This window comes from Apteryx mantelli, chromosome 17 (assembly GCF_036417845.1).
Source record: "Apteryx mantelli isolate bAptMan1 chromosome 17, bAptMan1.hap1, whole genome shotgun sequence".
Classification (NCBI taxonomy): Eukaryota; Metazoa; Chordata; class Aves; order Apterygiformes; family Apterygidae; genus Apteryx; species Apteryx mantelli.
In genome coordinates, this window is record NC_089994.1 from 17,058,501 (window position 1) to 17,077,241 (window position 18,741).

Here is an 18,741-nt window from a genome sequence, read left to right on the forward strand (position 1 = left end):
AAAAATGAAATAGTTCCTGCCACAGCCTGTCCACTTCTCTGAGATCAAAAGTATGTATTACAAAAATTCTCTTATTTTAAGAAAAAAAAAGTATAAGTTTCTTTTACAATTTGAAAGGCAAAAGAAGAACTATTCTCTACAGCATTGAAGAGTATTCTATTCCCAGCTATGTTTTGCACAGGGTAAGTAAAGAAATTTTTAGGCTAATGGGGAAAAATTTTTGTTTTGATATATGGTTTATACAGATCACTAGAGAAAGAGAGTTTGGATTCTAGCAGCTCCAGTTTTGCAACTAAGTATCCACAGATAGTTCCTTTAAGTTGATGGAATAAGAAAAAATGGTGGAAAGATGTTCTCAGTATGATACAGGTACTTCATGCTCTAACTTGTGGCAGGATGGAAGGATATTCTCTAAACACCATATTCAGATAGCCCAAATTCCAGGCAAAGCCTAGCACCCAATGCTTTCCAGAGACTGGCTCCAAGTAGCTCCCTGCTCAGTGTTTTCTTAGTCCCCTTCTAGTGGTCTACTGATGTGCCTGCTTTTGCCCATCAGTAACCAATTAGTTATACAAATTTTGACTATATAGGGAAATACTTGTACCATCTATTTTTTTTTATTATATTGATCTCATTAGAAAATAATGAGTACTGGTATCAAATGATACCCCCAAAAGTATATGCAAGTAAGACAGGGATCATCTGCTAACAGTGCAATTTGCAAAAAACAGAAAAGCAATATAAAAAATAATTCTGAGCACACAGACAATTTAGTATTTACAAAAGCATAAAGTCTTTCAATACATTATAAAACAAGATTGTTAAACCAAAACTATCCAAATTGTGGGAATTTTAATTTGAGGGTGTATGCATGTATGACAGCATGGGCTGTAGGTGACCAGTTGCATCAAATTATAGATGGAGAACAAAAACATTTCCTAGTTTGAACAACTAGTCACTCTGACCAAAAATTCCAATGGATATAAAAGCTGGCCTCAAACATTCGCCATCCCCTCCCTGAGCCCCAACAATAACATTTGCTTCAGACACCAGCAGACATTTTTTTCCAAAAATGAAAAAAATCCACATCTAAGTAGTTTGTGTGCAGCAACTGTAAGAGTGGCCAGAGTGATAAAAAAACTGCTGAACAACTTACAGTTAAAAGCTTTATAAAAATAAAGTCAATAAAGCATATTCAAACTAGAATTTAGCATTAGATTAAAACCTGGGTTGCTGAAATGACTTCACTTTATTCCAATACATTTAAAACAAATCTTGGAAGCAATAAAATTAATAGCTGTGTTAGCAGGAAGTCTGAGAACTTGCAGAAAGTTAGAAGACTCATCTGTTCTGATCAGTTAAGTGGAAGGTGATTATGAATTTCTTGTGAACGTACAGAGCTAAGTACAGTGTTAGAGGGTACTAAGCATATAACATAAAGACGATTTTAATCTTGGGGTGTAAGCAAAGCAGATGTAAGTATGCCTGTAAAGTTTAGGCCGTATGTTCTACTAAAGAAGTGGCATTTCATAAGAGCTATAAAAAAGATCATCTAGGGTGTGGAGAAAGAACTTAATGTTTAAAACATGATTACCTCAACACACCCAAAAGGTGTGTACACTTTATATCATTACCTCATGTCTCGCCTCACGTTATCATCCACGTGAATGATGCAGCACACAGCACATAATGGGTTATGTAAACTGTGATTACTAGTTTTTAACTTCTGGGGGGAGGAAGCATGGAGAAAGCACAAGATCTTTATGTGCTTCCCAATGGAGTTCTCTTCTTGTCAAGTGGGTAGAAACTGGAAGCTATGTACTATTTCCACCCCTGTTCCAAAAATCAATACCCTTAATTTATCCTAAAAAGGATGAAACAAAAAAGCCGTTTATTTTTACTACCTATGATGAACACTTTACCCTGACCACCGCTTTCCACATGTAACCAGATAAACTGAACTGGTACATGCTGCAAACAAACTTTTTTTAAGCAGTTCATATATAAAAAAATCATTTTAGTTTTCCCTTCCCAGAAAGTTTAGAACAACAAAGAGAAACAAATATAAATGCTTTAACTACAAAAAAAATCGTTTTTAAGTGTTCATATGCAGAGTATACCAATTCCACAGATTATGAGGAACATAAGGAAATATCTGCCTATTATCTACAAAGCTGAGGTTTCTAAAGAGTAGGTTCAGTCTCTTGTTACCAAAATCACCCTTGAACATCCCCCTTACAAGTATTTTCTTAGATACCTGACAATACTTTGCTTCACTGCGCATCTCACTTGGCTAGAAACTTTTTTTCCTGCATTTACACAGGACAAACAAATGCTTTAGTGGCTCCAGTGAATACTGTTAAGGCAATATAGTACTCCCTCTGCTGGCAATGCAAATAACGTACAGTCGTTCCACCAGTAGGTCCTTCAGGGAGAGAATTAAGAGGAGAAAAAAAAAGTTAGAAAAATTAGCAGAATTATAACACTTCCAGGTTTGTCCTTTGAGAAGATGGCATTCTCCAGATTATGAAAACTGAATGATATGGCAGTTTTCTACTTAAGTAGGTAAAATAATTTTAATAACTTCTTGATCATAAAAACTTAAACCACAAGTTGTGACCTTTCCTAAAATATTCAACTCTGTTCATCCTCATTTTATATCAGCTTGTTTTTCTATTTATCTTCAGCAGCTATTTTCCAAAAATCAGCATTTTGATGGTTTAGGACTCCAATTAAAAAAAAAATCTTTTTATAAAAACTCATTTATTAAACCTCTGTACACAAAAATGAACAGGTATGTACAGCAAGTTTACATGAAGGAGGATGTTACAAAAGATACAGTGGTACTTAAAACTGACCCACATAAATAATTTATAAAAATATTTGAAATGGTGAAGATAATGCTGGTAGTCCCTGATTACTTCCATCCAATTGCCAGGATTTAGATGTGGGAAATCTTTATGTTCACCCTTTTTAAAAACATTCTGAATATATTAAACTTATCTACAGGATAATTAGCAAAACGTATAAAGTATAGGTTATTATACAAAGAACAGATTAAAAAAATCACCAATCCACCTGAAACTCAAGGACAATATAAATCTTAGCCAAAGTAATGAACACCAACCCACAACTTCGAGTTTCATGTATTGGCAAGTAAATTGTTCTTAAATCAACAGTCCTGTTATTCCTTAGTGGAAGGATATGGGAAATTCCTGTATATTTTCTGGCAGCGTTGGTCCTGGTCGATATGGAAGCCCTGCACTGAATGCAGTTCCAAGGAAGACCGGGGCAGAGCTGTATTTTTCCAGAGTTTCTCCTTCCCATAAAAGGATGAAGAAGATCATCTAACTTTGTAAAATTGGAGGAGGAGAGAGACGGGCGCAGGGATTTGGACATAATGGAACAAAGGAAGACCAGTTAAGAGGAGGGCTTTTTCTTTTGCTGGTTTCTAGGGGAATTTTTTAAAACACTTCGTATGCGAAGATAAACACCTGTTGATTCTGCCATATTTTCAAATTCAAATGGCGTTATTCCTGCAGCAAACTTGCTCATGTCAGGAACAGGACTGGAGTTTTTTGCAGATGATTCAGTGCTTGTGACCACTTGATTAACACCTGTACTTCCTCCATTGCTAACCTCAACTTTGGGAGCAGGGGTGGTGTTATCCAGCATGCCTTCAGAATCTGCATTATCAGGATTTTCCTTTAAATTAAGTGAACTATCCCCTGGATTAGGACTAGTTTTAGAATGTTCACTTCCTGGTACCTGTGCGCTAATGTCAGAAAACTTAGTTTCCACTGTAACCACCTTGTCAGATGATCTTACTTCTGCAACAAGATCTACTTCATTCCTAGATGGTGATGATGTACCAGAGTTTCCAGTTAAAGGTGTATCAACAGGAAAATCAGAGTCACTGTTTGTGCTTTCTGCCTGCTCTAGTGCTGCCCAAATCAATCGCTGCTGTTCTTCTAGCTCTTCTAATGTCAGAGTATCCTCATCCATGGTTGAGTCCACTATTTTTGGCTGAGAAATATCACTGGAAAGAGTCAATGGTGGAGTAGTCCTAGGAAGAGGAGGGGGAGTGGGTGTTGTAGGTTGAGGTGGTGTAGAATTTAGTGGAGTAAGTGGAGGTGTCCCTTGTGGTAAAGGAGGAGGAGTTGAACTCGATGGAGGTCCAGGTGGCAGCGGAGGTTGGAACTGAAAACTGTTACGAGTTTGAGATCTTTGTGACACTTCCAGATCTAGAAACAGATGAAAGGCATGTATTATAATCTGAAATCTGTGCAGGGCAAGATTCAGAGTACCAATGCTCTGATTAACTAGCAGACTTATGCCTTCTCAGCTTTGGTTTTTAACTGATATGGAGCATGCCTTTTGAAGGTTTTAACATCCACTGGAACTATTTTTGGATTTTAATGCTGATGGCCATTCAAGAAAAAAAAAAAAAAAAAGATAAAATACTCTTGAATGTATTTAACAAACTCCTTCCATATTGAGATGCACTGAAGTACCCTCCCTCAGAAGAAATCAAAAAGAAAAGCCAGAAGCTTCAACAGCTATTCTAACATTGAAGCAACATTCTAAATCCTCTTAAATTTGACTTATTTTTAAGAGGTTGTGAATCACCATTTCATCAAAATATTTTAGAATTTGGAGGTCTTCATAACAGAACTATCTTTAGGATACACCTAAAGTAAAGAGATTGGAATTGGTGACCTAGCATTTCAGTTACTTTGAGCAGATCTAAAATCTCCTGCTTGGTATTGGAAGATAAAACAGTCACAGCAACAGAGAATGCTTTTTGTAGAGGCCCAAATGCAACTACAATAGGACATTGCTAGTCTATATTAGTAGTTACCATAAGTACCAATACAGAATACCAACACTTTGGTTTCTATCAACACTGACGTTTCAATTCAGAGTAAGTTATTTTGAAAATAAAAATTGAAACTTGAAGGAAAAAAAAAAGGGCAGAATAACTGTACCAGAATCTAGGTCCATGTCAGCTGCTGGTACCTCCAAGTTGTCTTCTTTTGGTCGCTTTGAATGATGAGAGCTTGACTGCGTTGCAGCCCTTTTATTGCTTGATTTTGTACTTGACTGAAGAGAAGTTACCCAGGAAGACAAAATAAATTAGAATTAAATCATACCAAGTAACATTTCCTGCTACAAGAATATCTTTAAAGCAATTTCATAAATTAAGCAATCACTTGGTGACCCAGTTTGTAAACTAGACATTGAAATTTAAGAGGTTTAATGCAACTGAACAGAACTGTTATTTTGTTTAAGTAGCAAAGGAAAGGATTGTCTGCATGCCTAACACAGGATTAAGATCAAGTTTCTACCTGGACACCTAGATCTTGTGAGACCATCACAACACAAGTATTGCATATTCCTTCACAGCAGGTTTTGAATTTGCCATTTAATTCCCTACAGCACTACACAGTAATGCTGACTGAGTATAGAACACACATCATCTGTGATCATCTGTGATCTTTCGTCCTTAACTGGAAGTATTCGACAGTAGGCAAAACTAGGCTAGAGTCACATTAGAGAAGATCTGAGAATGCTAGAGGACTCAGGTACCACATGTTTTCTGAAGCCGTTATAAGAAGATTACTGTTAATCATGCCTATGGCACTTATTATGGAAGTCTAGCACTTAGCAGACTGCTTTTAGTCTGTAAAACTTTAAAGCTATCATTATTCACAAATATTGAGAAAATATTGCATAATCATGATCTGCTCATGTTAACTGCAATAATGGAATTTGTTCTAAACATGAAACTCCTTTTTTGTTAGGAGAGATAGGCCAAGATACAGCCTACCTTACTGGTTCGCTGGAGTGCAAAGTCACTAGCATGTTAAGACAGTTTACTACAAAACTAATAAAAGCATCAGTTTCACACTTTGAAGTGTCCATAAGAAAGTCTATTCCCTTGTGCAAAAATGAAGATATAAACAAGAGATCATTGCTATCAATACTAACTAAAAGACTTCCTTAGACAACTTTTTTTGTGTGTGCGAATAACATTGAGATATATTCACCGCATGAAAATTAGAAAGGTAGTTAGCAAAAACATCCTTCTGTTGAGATGGCTGCATGGGTATGGAACCAAATATCCGCCATTCCTACAGCAAAAAAGAGAAACAAGGCTGATGTTGCATACAGTTGGCTAATAATATGACAGTAAAACATAAGAGAAACACTAAGAGATAACAAGCCAAGATCGATTAGAGTTCTCATCAAAAGCCTCATTTATCAGAGTAAATAGATCTTAAATGTGAACTTTTGGCAAACCAAAGTGCTCCACTTCAACATACAAACACAAACAATTGATGTGATGCACTATGACTGGCTAGTAGTAATAAAAATCGTCACCTTTATGAAATGTCATGTTAACCCTTTCGTAGTTACCAGTCTTCAACATTCGTAACACGACTACAGACTTCCCTCTGAAATAAACTTTCAGAGAAGAAGGCATATTTTGAACAATACATTATTTTTTTGTGAAAATTGTGACAAAGCTCTAAGCACAGAACTTTGAGTAAGAACTACGAACAAGAAAACACATTTGGAGGCCATTAAGTTGGCAAATGGAAAGCTGCAAAACAAAACATACAAGTTATTTTTAATGCACAGGCATTAACATCAATGATGAAGCTTGTTACTAACAGCATGTTAAATTGTTCTTGAATATAAAGTTTGGCAGCAAAGGTCATAAAAGATTCCTTGTCTGAAGAAAAATGTCAGCCACAGAATGTAATGCTATACTTGGCTAAAAGCAATTAATGTTCCTCAGTATGCTATTTAGAAAGCAGAGGTCACTTACATCTGGGATCCCACTTGGAGTGGACATATTAAAGCCTGGATAGTTTATCAACTTAGAGACATCATAAGTGACACGTTTTGGTTGATGGGATCCTTCATCTTCTGTTTCACCATCATCTATAACAAAATACAATTATTACAGATGCTAATTAAGAATGTTACTGAAGAAATCCACAGTTTTAAGAACACAGTTTTGATTTTTGGAAGGTAAGTATTGATAAAAGGCTTTCCAAATCACAAGGCAATAACAGTGACCAAATCTATCAGATATATGCATGCAGCTTCCCTAGAACCCTAACTGGATATTCATAATACTACTATTCCAAATCTGCCGTTAGTAGCCTCAGAATTTGGCTTCAGGACTGTGCTCTGCTCTGTGTCAACAGTGCATGTTTTCTCTTGGCATGGACCTAGCAGAGCTGGAGGCAACTGCAGTCTTGTTGTTGTCCATGGGACAGTCAGGCTTGTCTTCCAACACTGGAAAGGCTGATGTCCTGATAACGAGGCCCATCCAAAATTGGCGCGATCAGAGAAGAAAACTATCTGCAGAACAAACATTAGTTCTACACTTTGCTGATGGCCTGCACCAAGTGAGTTTTTATGTAGAACGTGAACCAGGAAAGCAACTGATAAAGGACAGTGTTAGCCAATTTTGAAATAATAAGGAAATAATAAGGGGGAAATATAAGGGGGAAATAATGGGGAAAATTTTCTGATAGCTAGTAACAAAACGTGATCTGTTTTTGTGTTCTAGAAAGGTGGCATAAGTGTTGGTTATTAATAAAAAGCTGGAAAACTACTCCATGGCAAATCAGGTTTCAAGAAATACATTCGTTGCTTGCTGGTCTTCATGTTGCCTAGTTTGATCTTGAAATCTTATTATACAGGAGTAAGTTACTGAACTTCAGAAAGTGTTATGGCTTCTTTCATGAAACATAAAACAAAGAGAAGTTGTAAACTCATTATAATAAGGAACATGAGGAAATCTGACAGCAGACTATTTGGAAGTCTTAGCAGTTCCATCCACCAGAACTCCACGTTCTGTTATCAGTTGTTGATAAAAGAGTGAAATCATATTGACAGTCTCTTCATCCCTGCAATTCTGTCATTAAAGAAGTTGTTTTGTTGTGACAGAATAGCTAGATAAAAGGGAGTATTTTTACATGACTGTAGACAAGAAAATTTGATTTACAACATTCTCACTCTTTTGTGAAGATGGCAGTTCACTAACTAGATATGTTATTGCCTTCTAAATAGGATGCAGCAAGTAAACAGTCTGCATACCGAGAACTGCATTCCCAGTCCATGTTCCTTACCTTTTCCATCATAAAGTGCAAGGCCCGAGTGTTCCATTTCAGCCTCTTTCAGCCAACCTGGAGGATAACCCAGCTGACGCATGCGATATATAAATGGAGGAAGACTCTTATCTGTGACACCAAGTGCATCTTGAAGCTCTCCACTAAGTTAAAACAAACAGAAAACAACAAGTCCTCCAGGAAGTCCGTAACTGAGTTTCAGAGGAAGGAAGTTATGAATATTTTGTTGAATTTTAAACTACCAAGTAAAAACATTTTAGTTTTAGAAGCTCACTAGAAGATGTTGGTTGTTAGAAACTTTATGCTGCCAATCCCAGAAATAACTAAAGTCAAAAACAGCACTGATATTAAAGAAAACTTGTAACACTTCAGTTTATCCAACAAGTGTAGGTATGTTTAAATATTTTATATTTACTGATGATTTGTTTAGACCGCCACAGCTATATGACGACTTTTTGTTAATATATAATTTGAACACCGAGGAAAAGAGAGTGAGAGTCTCAAAGCCTAAAATTTTCAGAATCCTGCATTCATCTTTAATTATCAGGAACCTAATATATTTATAATTCTCCCTGTGAGAAGAGCTGCAGTAGCAGCCAAAGAGTAAAATCCATCCCCCTACATCAGAGAAAGTGTCATGAGAAAAGGATGGACTATTAAGCTAGGCATGAGAATTTTGGTTTGAAAAATATCTGAGGAATTTAATAAACACAAAAGTTTATTCAGCAAACAAATTTGAACATAATACACCCATAGTTAAGATTAGCAGATTGACTTGTAGAACTCTAAAAAGCAACATTTGGCATTCCAAAGGTAGAAAAGTTATTCCAGAAAAGCAGCACAACAGTTAAAGGAAGGAAAAAGAGATACCTAATTACTCCTGGTTTAAATTTTCCAAATCTCTCTTCTACTTCTTCTGCATGATAACGCTGCTGAAAATTCTGATTGCTTGCTTCACCACAAGCTTCCAAATACTCCTTTCTCTTCTCACTTATACGAGCAGCATTTCGTGGCTTAAAGATAATGCAGTTGGAAAGTTTAATTTTGGACAATTTACTATTTATGCACTCCTTCACCCAACATAAAACTTGTACTCTTTGCCCTGAGCTTGTTCAATCTTTTATCACACATCCAAGGTATAATTACAGTTTTAATGAAAGTTAAACAGGAAAAAAAAAAAAAAAAAGCATTTGAACTAGCAGATCTCTAAAACAGGAATAAAGACTGTTCAAACTGAACAATGTTCCTACGTAAGCAAAAGGGGATATTCAAACCATTATGCTATGAAATTCATTTACATGCTGATTTAGTATGTTAGTGTATATAAGTTACATGTATAGAGAGGTATAATTTAATCAACAGAAATTAATAACTATTTGTAGATCCTGACCACTGCATCTTATTGTTATTTATTTAGTGTTGCAGTTACAAGGAAACATTTTTGGAGAGAGGCAGTCTTTTGAATACTGATGTAGAGTTTACCTTTGGACAGTCTTTCATTTGATGGTCTTCAGAACCACAATTGAAACAATGAGCTTTTGGCCTGTTTAAGAAACGCCCAAGAAATTATTAAGTTTGAAAATCATTTTGCAATGTTAAATGCAATTAATTCTTTTAAACTTTGTTGGATTTTTAGTCTTAAACTTAGAAAGAAAATATGTTAAGCACTCCTTGCTGATTTCACATGCTGTCTTCTGCTTTTCTGAAATTAACTGCTCAATGTAAATCTTGAAAACAGAATAACAAAATTTTGTTTATTTGATGGTCCTAAGTAGAATACAAGAACGGAGAAAGAAAAAACCACGCACAGTCCTGTAAAAAGTAAACGAATGCATGACTGCATGTGGAGAGGAAGGAAAGAAAGAAGACAACTATAATTATAAAGTAGTACTTCCAGACAGAAATGGAGTTTTTATATCCTACAGAGTAGCAGCTATTCCTTTAAGAGTGAATATAATAGTCACAGAATAATTCAGGTTAGGTCTCAGGAGGTCTCTAATCCAATCCCCTACTCAAAGCAGGGTCAGCTGTGAGAGCAGACTAGGCTGCTCAGGGCTTTATCCAGTTGGGCCTTGAACATGTCTAAGGATGGAGACCGCAAAACCTCTCTGGGCAACCTGATCCTATACTTGACTGTCCTAATGGTGAAAAAGCTTTTCCTTATATCAAATCATGCTGCAGATAGAAGAGTATTCACTGAAGGATTTCTGCTTTTGATTAAATATAGAAACATTTGCTTAGATAGCACCAAGGACAATGCAAACAAAACCTGTATCGTAAAGCTTATACTATGTCAAAAGGTAGGAAAGATGTTAAACAGTACTTTTAACTCTAGAGTACAGATAAGGAACCTTCATCTTAGTATGTCTGTAGTACAGTAATATCTCTATTACTCTTCTCATGCTTGTATCATCAGAGGTCTTACTGTTTTTACAATACTTAGAATCAGTTACCAACAGAAACAAGTAGGAGAGTATGAATTGGAAGGTTCTGGTCCACAGACTGAAGAAATTACACATATTGTGAAACTGCAAACTGAAAACCTTTAAGTCTTGTCTGACTACAAATGGAATTGCAGTTGACTTCGAGTTTAATTTTCCTTGTAAATTGATGCCATGGTAACAAGCATGTTTGACACTGGGGAAAATCCCAATCTCTTACAAGATTTTAGAGAAAGATTTTTTTTCCCTAAATATTCATTTTTATCAAATTAGGAGGGGAACCAAAAGGGGAGACTAACAGGTGACACAAAAACAAATGTCCAGGATAACTCCCCCCAAGTCTTAAAGCCTCTCATTAGATAAAATGAGGTGCATCATCTGCTTCACGTTTACATGCAATTCAAACAGAAATATTCTGCAGTGATTCAAGTACTTTACCACCATCTCATTATCGTGACTACAGCTGTTAAATCCGCTTTTCCTTCAAACTGTAGTATTTCCACCCAAAACAGAGAAGTCTAACTCAACACGCCACTTTGTCTTTGAATTTCCCAGTAAAAGCTTGTGTGGTCTTCACTGCATCTGAAATCAATGACTTCTGATGCTATGAAGACCACACAACCTATCACTGGGAAATTCTATTAACTTTACTTTTCCCCTTGTAAAAGCCATAAACCCAGCTCCAAGTCTGTCTTAAGAGCCTAGAAAATAAGTCAGACAGGAGTTGTTCTACAAAACACACAGTACCATGATAGTATACCAGTGCAAGGACGACAAAGCAATCATTAAAAAGACAAGCAACAGAAGACCAGAGCATAAACAGCTTCAGAAACAGTTTCTTACACACTGATTTTAGGCCCTTTCTAAAGAAAGGCAAGGGACCACAAAAACCCTCTCACTGCAGCTCAGCACTGGTTTATGTAATTTGAACTCATTTCTCGAGTATATTCAAGGATTTAGTATACTAGGGAATAATCACAGTGTACATCTGAACTTTTCAGCTCAAAACTTTATATTCAAGAAGAATACAAACCTTTTTGGTTTTACTTGTATTTCTTGTCCATCTAGGGAGAGAATCTGGCTGAAAACTTGCTGATATCTTTAGATTTCAATAAGGAACTGCTACTGGATGAAGCAAAATTTCAATCTCATTTAAAATACGAATAAAAGACTAGTAGTGCTTTTAATAGAATACTGACTCTACTGATTAAGTTACAGATGGGTCCTCAGTATAAAGTCTATACTTGAGAAGTACAATCCACTATAAACTATTTTCTCAGATGGATTTATGTAGTTCCCTTCTACCCCATTTCTATCCAATAACCAATTTTGATCTTTCTATCCACTTGCTAGACTGGAACCCTCTTGTTTAGAGCCAGAAATTTCACATTTATAATTGTGATATACTTCTTATCAGTCTTGTGAGTATTACAGACCTCAAAAAAACTAGTAATATATTCTGGCAGAATTTCCACAATATAACTCACTTCTCAAGTAGGTAAAGTCAGGGCATGTCATATTACTTCTTTTTACTTTTTGACTGTAATGTATCCGTTGTTCTGCCCACTCAGATAGAAACCTACAAGGAGAGAAGAGGGTCCCAAGGGAACCAACATGGAAAAGGCTGAGAGGTTCAGCAGAGTTCAGAAGCACGGCAGCATCCAGAATCTAACAGTTGCTTTTTTAAAAAAAAGCATTTGTCAGACACTAGTCAAGCTGACACACTGAGTGCAGTACTTCAGTCCCTTAGAGCCATGGTACCTGATACATCATTTAATTCACTAGTAAGGGCTATTTCAGGCTCAACGTCATCTATGGGAGCTCTAAAGAAAGGTGCAATAAGCATATCTAAAGAACAATTATAAAGCTAAGATGATAGATATGAAAGTTTAGCCATGTTAAACTTTGCATTTTAGGAGAAATTCCCCTGTTAGACATCTAATTCCTTTATTTAGAGGTTGGGAGAGGGTACAAATGCCACTTGAAGAGCAGAATTTACTTAATGCACTACAACAGAGGCAGCTTTTGAAATGTAAAATCACAGCACAGTGCATACACAGTCAAAGGCAGGCACAAGAAAACCCAAGTAAGCCAGCCCATAAATTTAGATCTTCATCAGATACAAGTCATTTTTAACACTAGGGACTGACCTTTATCTCCAGTTATTGCAGAAATGAAATGTGAAACAGGTTTTTTTCCTGACTCCTGAGGCAGAAGCAACGTTGCGAAATTGGGGGGATAAGATTACTTGAGAAAACTGAGCAATTTCTCGTCCAATTTCTTTTTGTCATTGAGGACTACAATATTAAAAAATACTTTCTCCAACACTTCCCTCACTCCCACCTCTCAAATACTGTCTTTAAGAAACAGCAAAGAGCCAACTTTGTAAATTAAGATGTAAGTTAAGAGGACGTAAATCAGGAGCATTCCACAATTAAGTTTTGTTAAGAGATTTTCTCCTTGGCTCCCAAATTTGGCTAAATCACCTCAGAGCGTATTTGAGTTTGCCAAGCCCTTTTCTTCTCTCAAATAACAGATCTTACAAAGGCATATCTGGAATGAGCTGTTATTCAAAATCTGATCACAGACTGACCCAAACAATCCCAAGATTCGAAAGATCAATTTACAGGGATGCAGTATTTACTCTTCCCAAGCATAACAGTCTTCTAAAAATCAATGAGCCAATCATATCAAAATATTTATACGTTTTGAATAAAGTCATATTAATTATTCATTAAAATTTTTCATCTTTAATATCTGATATGGCTTAGATAAAAACGTAAAATTTACCGAATAGAATCTGAGTTCAACGCTACCCACTAGCATTCTTTGGAGTTAATAAACAGAAAAAACCCTTGTTTTAGCAAACAGGATACTTAGGTATTTCCCATCCTTCTGTCAGCTGTGGATTCTCATTTAATATAGGCTGTCCCAGTTTATCAAGACAAAAATTGGTAAAATACAGAACACTTCCTACAACCTGTAGAAAAAAAGTCAGAAAATTGTCAGAAACGTGTCAGTATTTAGGACAGATTATCCGGTAACATTTTTAGAAATTTACAATGCTTGATATACTTCCAGAACTTTTCCCCCACTCTGCAAGAATTTTCAAATAATACATGCCCACTTCTGTACACATCAGCATTTTTCTAATGATGTGGCCAAAACATACTGAACTGGACTGTTATTACATTGGTAAATGAAATTTAGCAATGAGATCTCACTTTAATGGCACTCTACACTGAGTACATAGAATGGAGAGTTAGACCTACCATTGAAGAGTATACAGTTAAAACTTACACTGAAGGCTTCCTTCATTTTTTTAATGGAATTCGAGCTTGCTGCTTTAGAGTCCTCTTCCAAAAGGACACTGGAGGGCTGACATGAAAAGCAAAAGTGCAAATAATGAAAAAAAATGTAAAAAGGAGAGTTCCACAACTCCTAAATTATTAAAGCATGCAAGAGTCACAGAATATGGAGTACAGCTTCTACTTTTTCCATGACCAAACACACATTAGCTTAATAGTAGAATGAGATATCCATGTTAATCATAATGCTTTGTACAGTTCAAATTATGGCACAGCTCATTTCTAATCTTTTCTTTGATAATGAGAAATAAGCTACATAAGAACATCTTTATTCTTAACTCAAAAGCTGAAGAGAAAGATGGAGAAGTATGTCATTCTGCCTTATTATTCAAAGCAAACCATAAACAGGAATGTACAAATGAAATTCCAAATTCTAAACTAAGAGAAGAAAGTGGAAATTTCAGTATTCTGTTGTTCAACTATGCTCTTCTATAGACTCAAAGTTGGGCCAAACACTATCAGAAGAGGATACAAAAGTTTGTATCTTAGGGTCTTTTCTTGATTATTTAAATCAACTCATTCACTTTGCTTTTACACAGATTTCAATAGGAACAATTTTAAAGAAGCATTTATAAGGGCAGAAAGGATATCTTCATTGTCTTAGTCCTTCTCTATTTTTGGAAGAAGTAGTTTTACAACATTCATTTGATAGAGTTAGATGATTTGCAGTTAAGTTGGAAGCTGGCTATTTAGCAGTGTTAGCATTTCAATATCACCCCTATGAAGATACAAGGGAAGCAGTCCCTAATCACAACTTCAGCTTTAAAGTACCTGTGGCTTAACATTGAAGTGGGTTTTTTCTGGTTCAGATCTCTGTTGCTCTTCGTATTTCTGAACTAAATTAAAAATAAAATCTTCAATTTCTTGATGATATTGCCTGTAACAGAGTGAAGAAATATACAGAGATGAAGAAATCAGTGCAAGTTGTGGACGGAAGAACTTTTTTCATGACGTTGAACCTAGTGCTTTGATCTGTGAACATTTCATAATTCACAAGATGGACTGTGAAATAATCTTTCAAGAGAAACGTAAATATTCCAAGCAATAGGGCTTGTATGTTAGATTAAGCAAAAAACCTGACTGTTAGGAAGAAAAGGTTGCTGGGGGAGGAGGGGAGGCTCAAAAAGTTAGCATCAAGAGATCTTCCTGCTACTTCTAACTGTTGGAATTTTACAGTATTTCACATTTTTTGGTTCAACCAGTCCGTTCTTGGTTACGAAAAATCATGAGCATGAGTTCAAGTGTTCTTAAAAGAAACACACACATACACAAAAAAAACCCACACACAACACCCCCAAACCCTCAACCAGTTCATTATCATATACTCAGACAGCAAAAAGCCTGTAATGGCTTTTTCAAAAAGAAGTTAAAGAACGTTATCTAACAAGAATATGACTACAAAGAATGTTAAGATTTACAGTTCTTGTAACAACAAAATTAGCAAGACTGAAACATGTCAGATTTTTTTTTTTAGCATCTACCATTTACTGTTTTTTGAGAATTTAGAAAAGGGATGGTCAACTCTACTTCTCTCCTGTCCTCTTCCCACTTCTCAACAACACAAATGCTGCCAATTATTAGAAAGCATTCTTACTACTACTATGGTTAAAAAAAAAAAAAGACTCAAAGGCAGGGACAATTTAATTTACTGTGTTTAGTTATAACACTTGGGAAGTTTAAAGTGCTACTCAGACTCCAAGTTCCTGAAAGTCCCACTTTGTTTTGTGATAAAAAAAATACTGCTACTGAAAGCAGCAGACCTCCTGTCACATTGCTCATTCTTATCCTTCTTCTCATGCAAGCACCATCACACAAATGCAGAGGTGCGTATTCAAGGCAAGAAGTCGATCTGATTAAAACATCTCTCTTCCATGAATCTCCATACTACTAGATCAATACTAAGCTAGCAAACAAAGGAAAAGGGGAAAAAAGTTTGCAATGTCTGGCAGTAGCGTCAGCTTACACTAATCACAAAACTATGCCTTCAGATACAGTTTCCCCAAGTCCTGCAAAATATACCACCAGCAGCAGAGCTGAAACTTAAACTAAAGCATCAGAACAGCCAACAGCATTAATGTAGAAGGCAACATCCAAGCATCTTTTGTTTTGCTAGCTTTGGTTGTTTTAGAGACTGCTTAGAGAAGGAAGATGTGCCCTGCAGTACTACCTTACGTAATGTTTTTTCAAATACTTTTTTAAATTGAATATGAACTAATGATGAACTCGTACTGTACTGGTAGACAGTTTAATTAGTGTAAGTACATTTGAGGAAAAATAGATTACTGAAATGGAGTCTTGCTGAATTAAATAAACACAATCCAAGTTTAACAAGTTTATGTCACTGAATACCAGACATGTACTTCAGATAAATACTAACATATCCAAAAAAAACCCCCAAAAAACCCAAAACAGTCTAATCTCCTGTCAGGATTGCTTTTGCTTGGCAAGAGAAAGTACTTACTTTGAAATGACATTGTTCATAAATAAAATCTGTAACAGAGGCCCATCATATTTAGAGCTGTCCACTGAAATTCCACTAGAAGAACAGAGATGCAGACAATAGTTACTGTACGAGCTTTACTGTAAATCGTCCCTATCCATTTTATCACAACAAAGAGGCTCTATTCCAAAGAGCACACAGAGGAAAGTTTGGCCAATGCAAGCTCTGTTCTTTTAAAAGTTTCTTCTATCTAGGGGAAGAGGCATGAACACAATCTTTCTACAGGGGAATGTTGCAAAAGACATAGTGAGCTCAGGCAACTACTATCTCTGTTCCAGAGAAGTTCTGTTTTAAATACACATAGGTCACACAAAGTGCTTTTAATTCAACATTAACATACCTAGGACGAGTCAGAATATTCAGTTTCCTTTTAAGTTCTTGATGTTAACATCTTGTTAAGGAACATTACTTTCTTCAGAATGCGCACACATACATACACCCCTCAATCAGTTACACAGTTAACACACACACACACAAACCCACCCCTAACAAGAATTCCACAGAATAATGTATGAGGTTTTCAGGTTTTTCCATTTCATTGCAAAAAGAATCATTCACACACACATCCCTGTTACTGAAGAAATACAAATAAAAAGCAAATACAAGAAAATAGCTGGAAAAAAAGGACTGGCCACGACAATCCAAACAGTAACTCATTACATGCACTACGGCTGAATTGCAAGACTAATAACATTTTATTTTTAAAATACCTATATTCATCACAAAAGAGATAACAGTCAGAAAAGGGGCGTCCAGCATTATGCGTTTTAACAGTTTACTTATCCCAATACCCAAAAGCCCAACCACCTCCTTTGCCAACAGAGGCAAAAATAAACACTGACAAAACTTCAGGAAAAACTTCCTCTTAAGCGATGGAAGCAGAACCGGAGGGAGGAAGCTGCCGCCGCACCGAGCCCCGGGCCTCCCGCAAGCCTCAGGAGGGGCGCCGCCGCCTCCTCCCCGCCGAGCTCGGCTCTCACCGGCCGCCGGGACACCCCGGGGCCGCGGCCGCAGCGCCTTGCCCCCGCAGCCTCGCCGGGGCGGCGGGAAGGGCCGCAGCCCCTCAGGCCGGAGGGTCCCGGCGGAGGCGGCCGCCAGCCCCCCGTGAGCAGGCGCCAAGGCTGGCCCGGAAGGGAACCGGCAGCGGCGGCAGCGGCGCCCCCCGCCCCCGCCCCGCGGCTCCCTCCCCACAGCAGGCCCTGTCGCTCCCGTCAGGATATTCTCCGCCCGGAGCCGCCGCACCGTCTCTTCGCAGTCCCGCAGTCGCTCGCGCAGCTCCTCCAGGGCGCCCTCGGGTCCCTCCTCCTCCTCGAAGCGGAGGTGAGGCGGCGGCGGCGGCCCGTCCTCCTCCTCGAGCTGCTCGAAGAGCTCGCGATCCCCGAAATCCACCTCGGCCGCCATCTTGAGCTGCGGCAGGAAGGGAGGGGCTTGGCGGGGAGGTGGAGAGCCGCCGAGCGGGCAAAGGGCAGAAGGAGCCGCCGCTCGCGGCGGGAAGTGGCGGGCGGGCCCTCGGCCCCGGTGCGGAGCTGGAGGACCACAACTCCCAGCAAGCACTGGCCGCAGCCAGCCACCGCGGCGGCCTGCCTCCGGGCGCTTTGCACCCTGGGAGATGCAGTCCTCCCTCGGGGGATGCGGGCGCCGCGCTGCACACCGGGAGCTGCAGTCCGGGAAAGATAACCTGCCCCAAAATGGGAGTCAGCAGAGCTCGGCCGCCAGGGGCGGGAGGCTAGAGTAGGACCCCGGACTGACTAATTCCTCAAGGACAAACGAAAATTCAAAGATGCCAGGAATATACCTTTGGAACCTCCACTGTGGTGGTGCTTTTACCCTTTTTTTTCCTTTTTTTTTTTTGGGGGGGGGGGGGGAAGAGGGAAGAAGAGGGCAGGACAAGAACAAGAACATCTCTAGGTAAATTGTCTGCAGTACAGGCCCTGTCCTGGAGAGGATGTCATGTGCTCATGCTTTAGGCATTGCCTTGTATTTTAACATGCTCAAATACAAATATCCTTATACTGTAAGCTTGCTTTCCTCCTAATTATAAAGCTTAAGTTTCCAGTGCTTCAAAGTACTCTTAACAATACAAACTATTAGCAGCAAGGGGCTCATAGAAACACACCAATATTATTAACAAGAAAAAAAAGGCTCCCCCCCCCCCCCCCAAACACAACCTTGACAGGCAATACATTATTTAAACCAATTGCTACACATTGGTGCATATGTTATCTAAAAGAAATAAGGTTCCATTTTGCCCTTGACTGCAAAGGGCAGTGAATACAAGATCA

General features: G+C 38.0%; 1 protein-coding gene across 1 annotated transcript; it reads right to left on the bottom strand.

Annotated features, from left to right (window-relative positions):
- Positions 1–1,230: 1,230 nt before the first annotated feature.
- ZCCHC8 (zinc finger CCHC-type containing 8) lies at positions 1,231–18,609 on the bottom strand. Its single transcript, XM_067307283.1, has 14 exons — positions 17,678–18,609; positions 16,800–16,840; positions 16,421–16,495; positions 14,731–14,836; positions 13,892–13,969; positions 13,468–13,571; positions 11,625–11,690; positions 9,633–9,693; positions 9,021–9,163; positions 8,151–8,293; positions 6,836–6,951; positions 6,051–6,134; positions 4,989–5,103; positions 1,231–4,244 (listed from the first exon to the last, which is right to left on the bottom strand). Exons 1-14 carry the CDS (start codon positions 17,858–17,860, stop codon positions 3,421–3,423), a joined length of 2,139 nt encoding a protein of 712 aa, XP_067163384.1. The 5' UTR covers positions 17,861–18,609; the 3' UTR covers positions 1,231–3,420.
- Positions 18,610–18,741: the final 132 nt, after the last annotated feature.

Coding starts and splice junctions, on each gene's coding strand:
- ZCCHC8 (XM_067307283.1), bottom strand. CDS start 17,860: ATGGCGGCCGAGGTGGATTTCGGGGATCGCGAGCTCTTCGAGCAGCTC. Junction 16,496..16,799: donor AATATTCTGACTCGTCCTAG/GTATGTTAATGT, acceptor CTGTTCTTCTAG/TGGAATTTCAGTGGACAGCT. Junction 9,694..11,624: donor ATACAAGTAAAACCAAAAAG/GTTTGTATTCTT, acceptor TTTCTTAAACAG/GCCAAAAGCTCATTGTTTCA.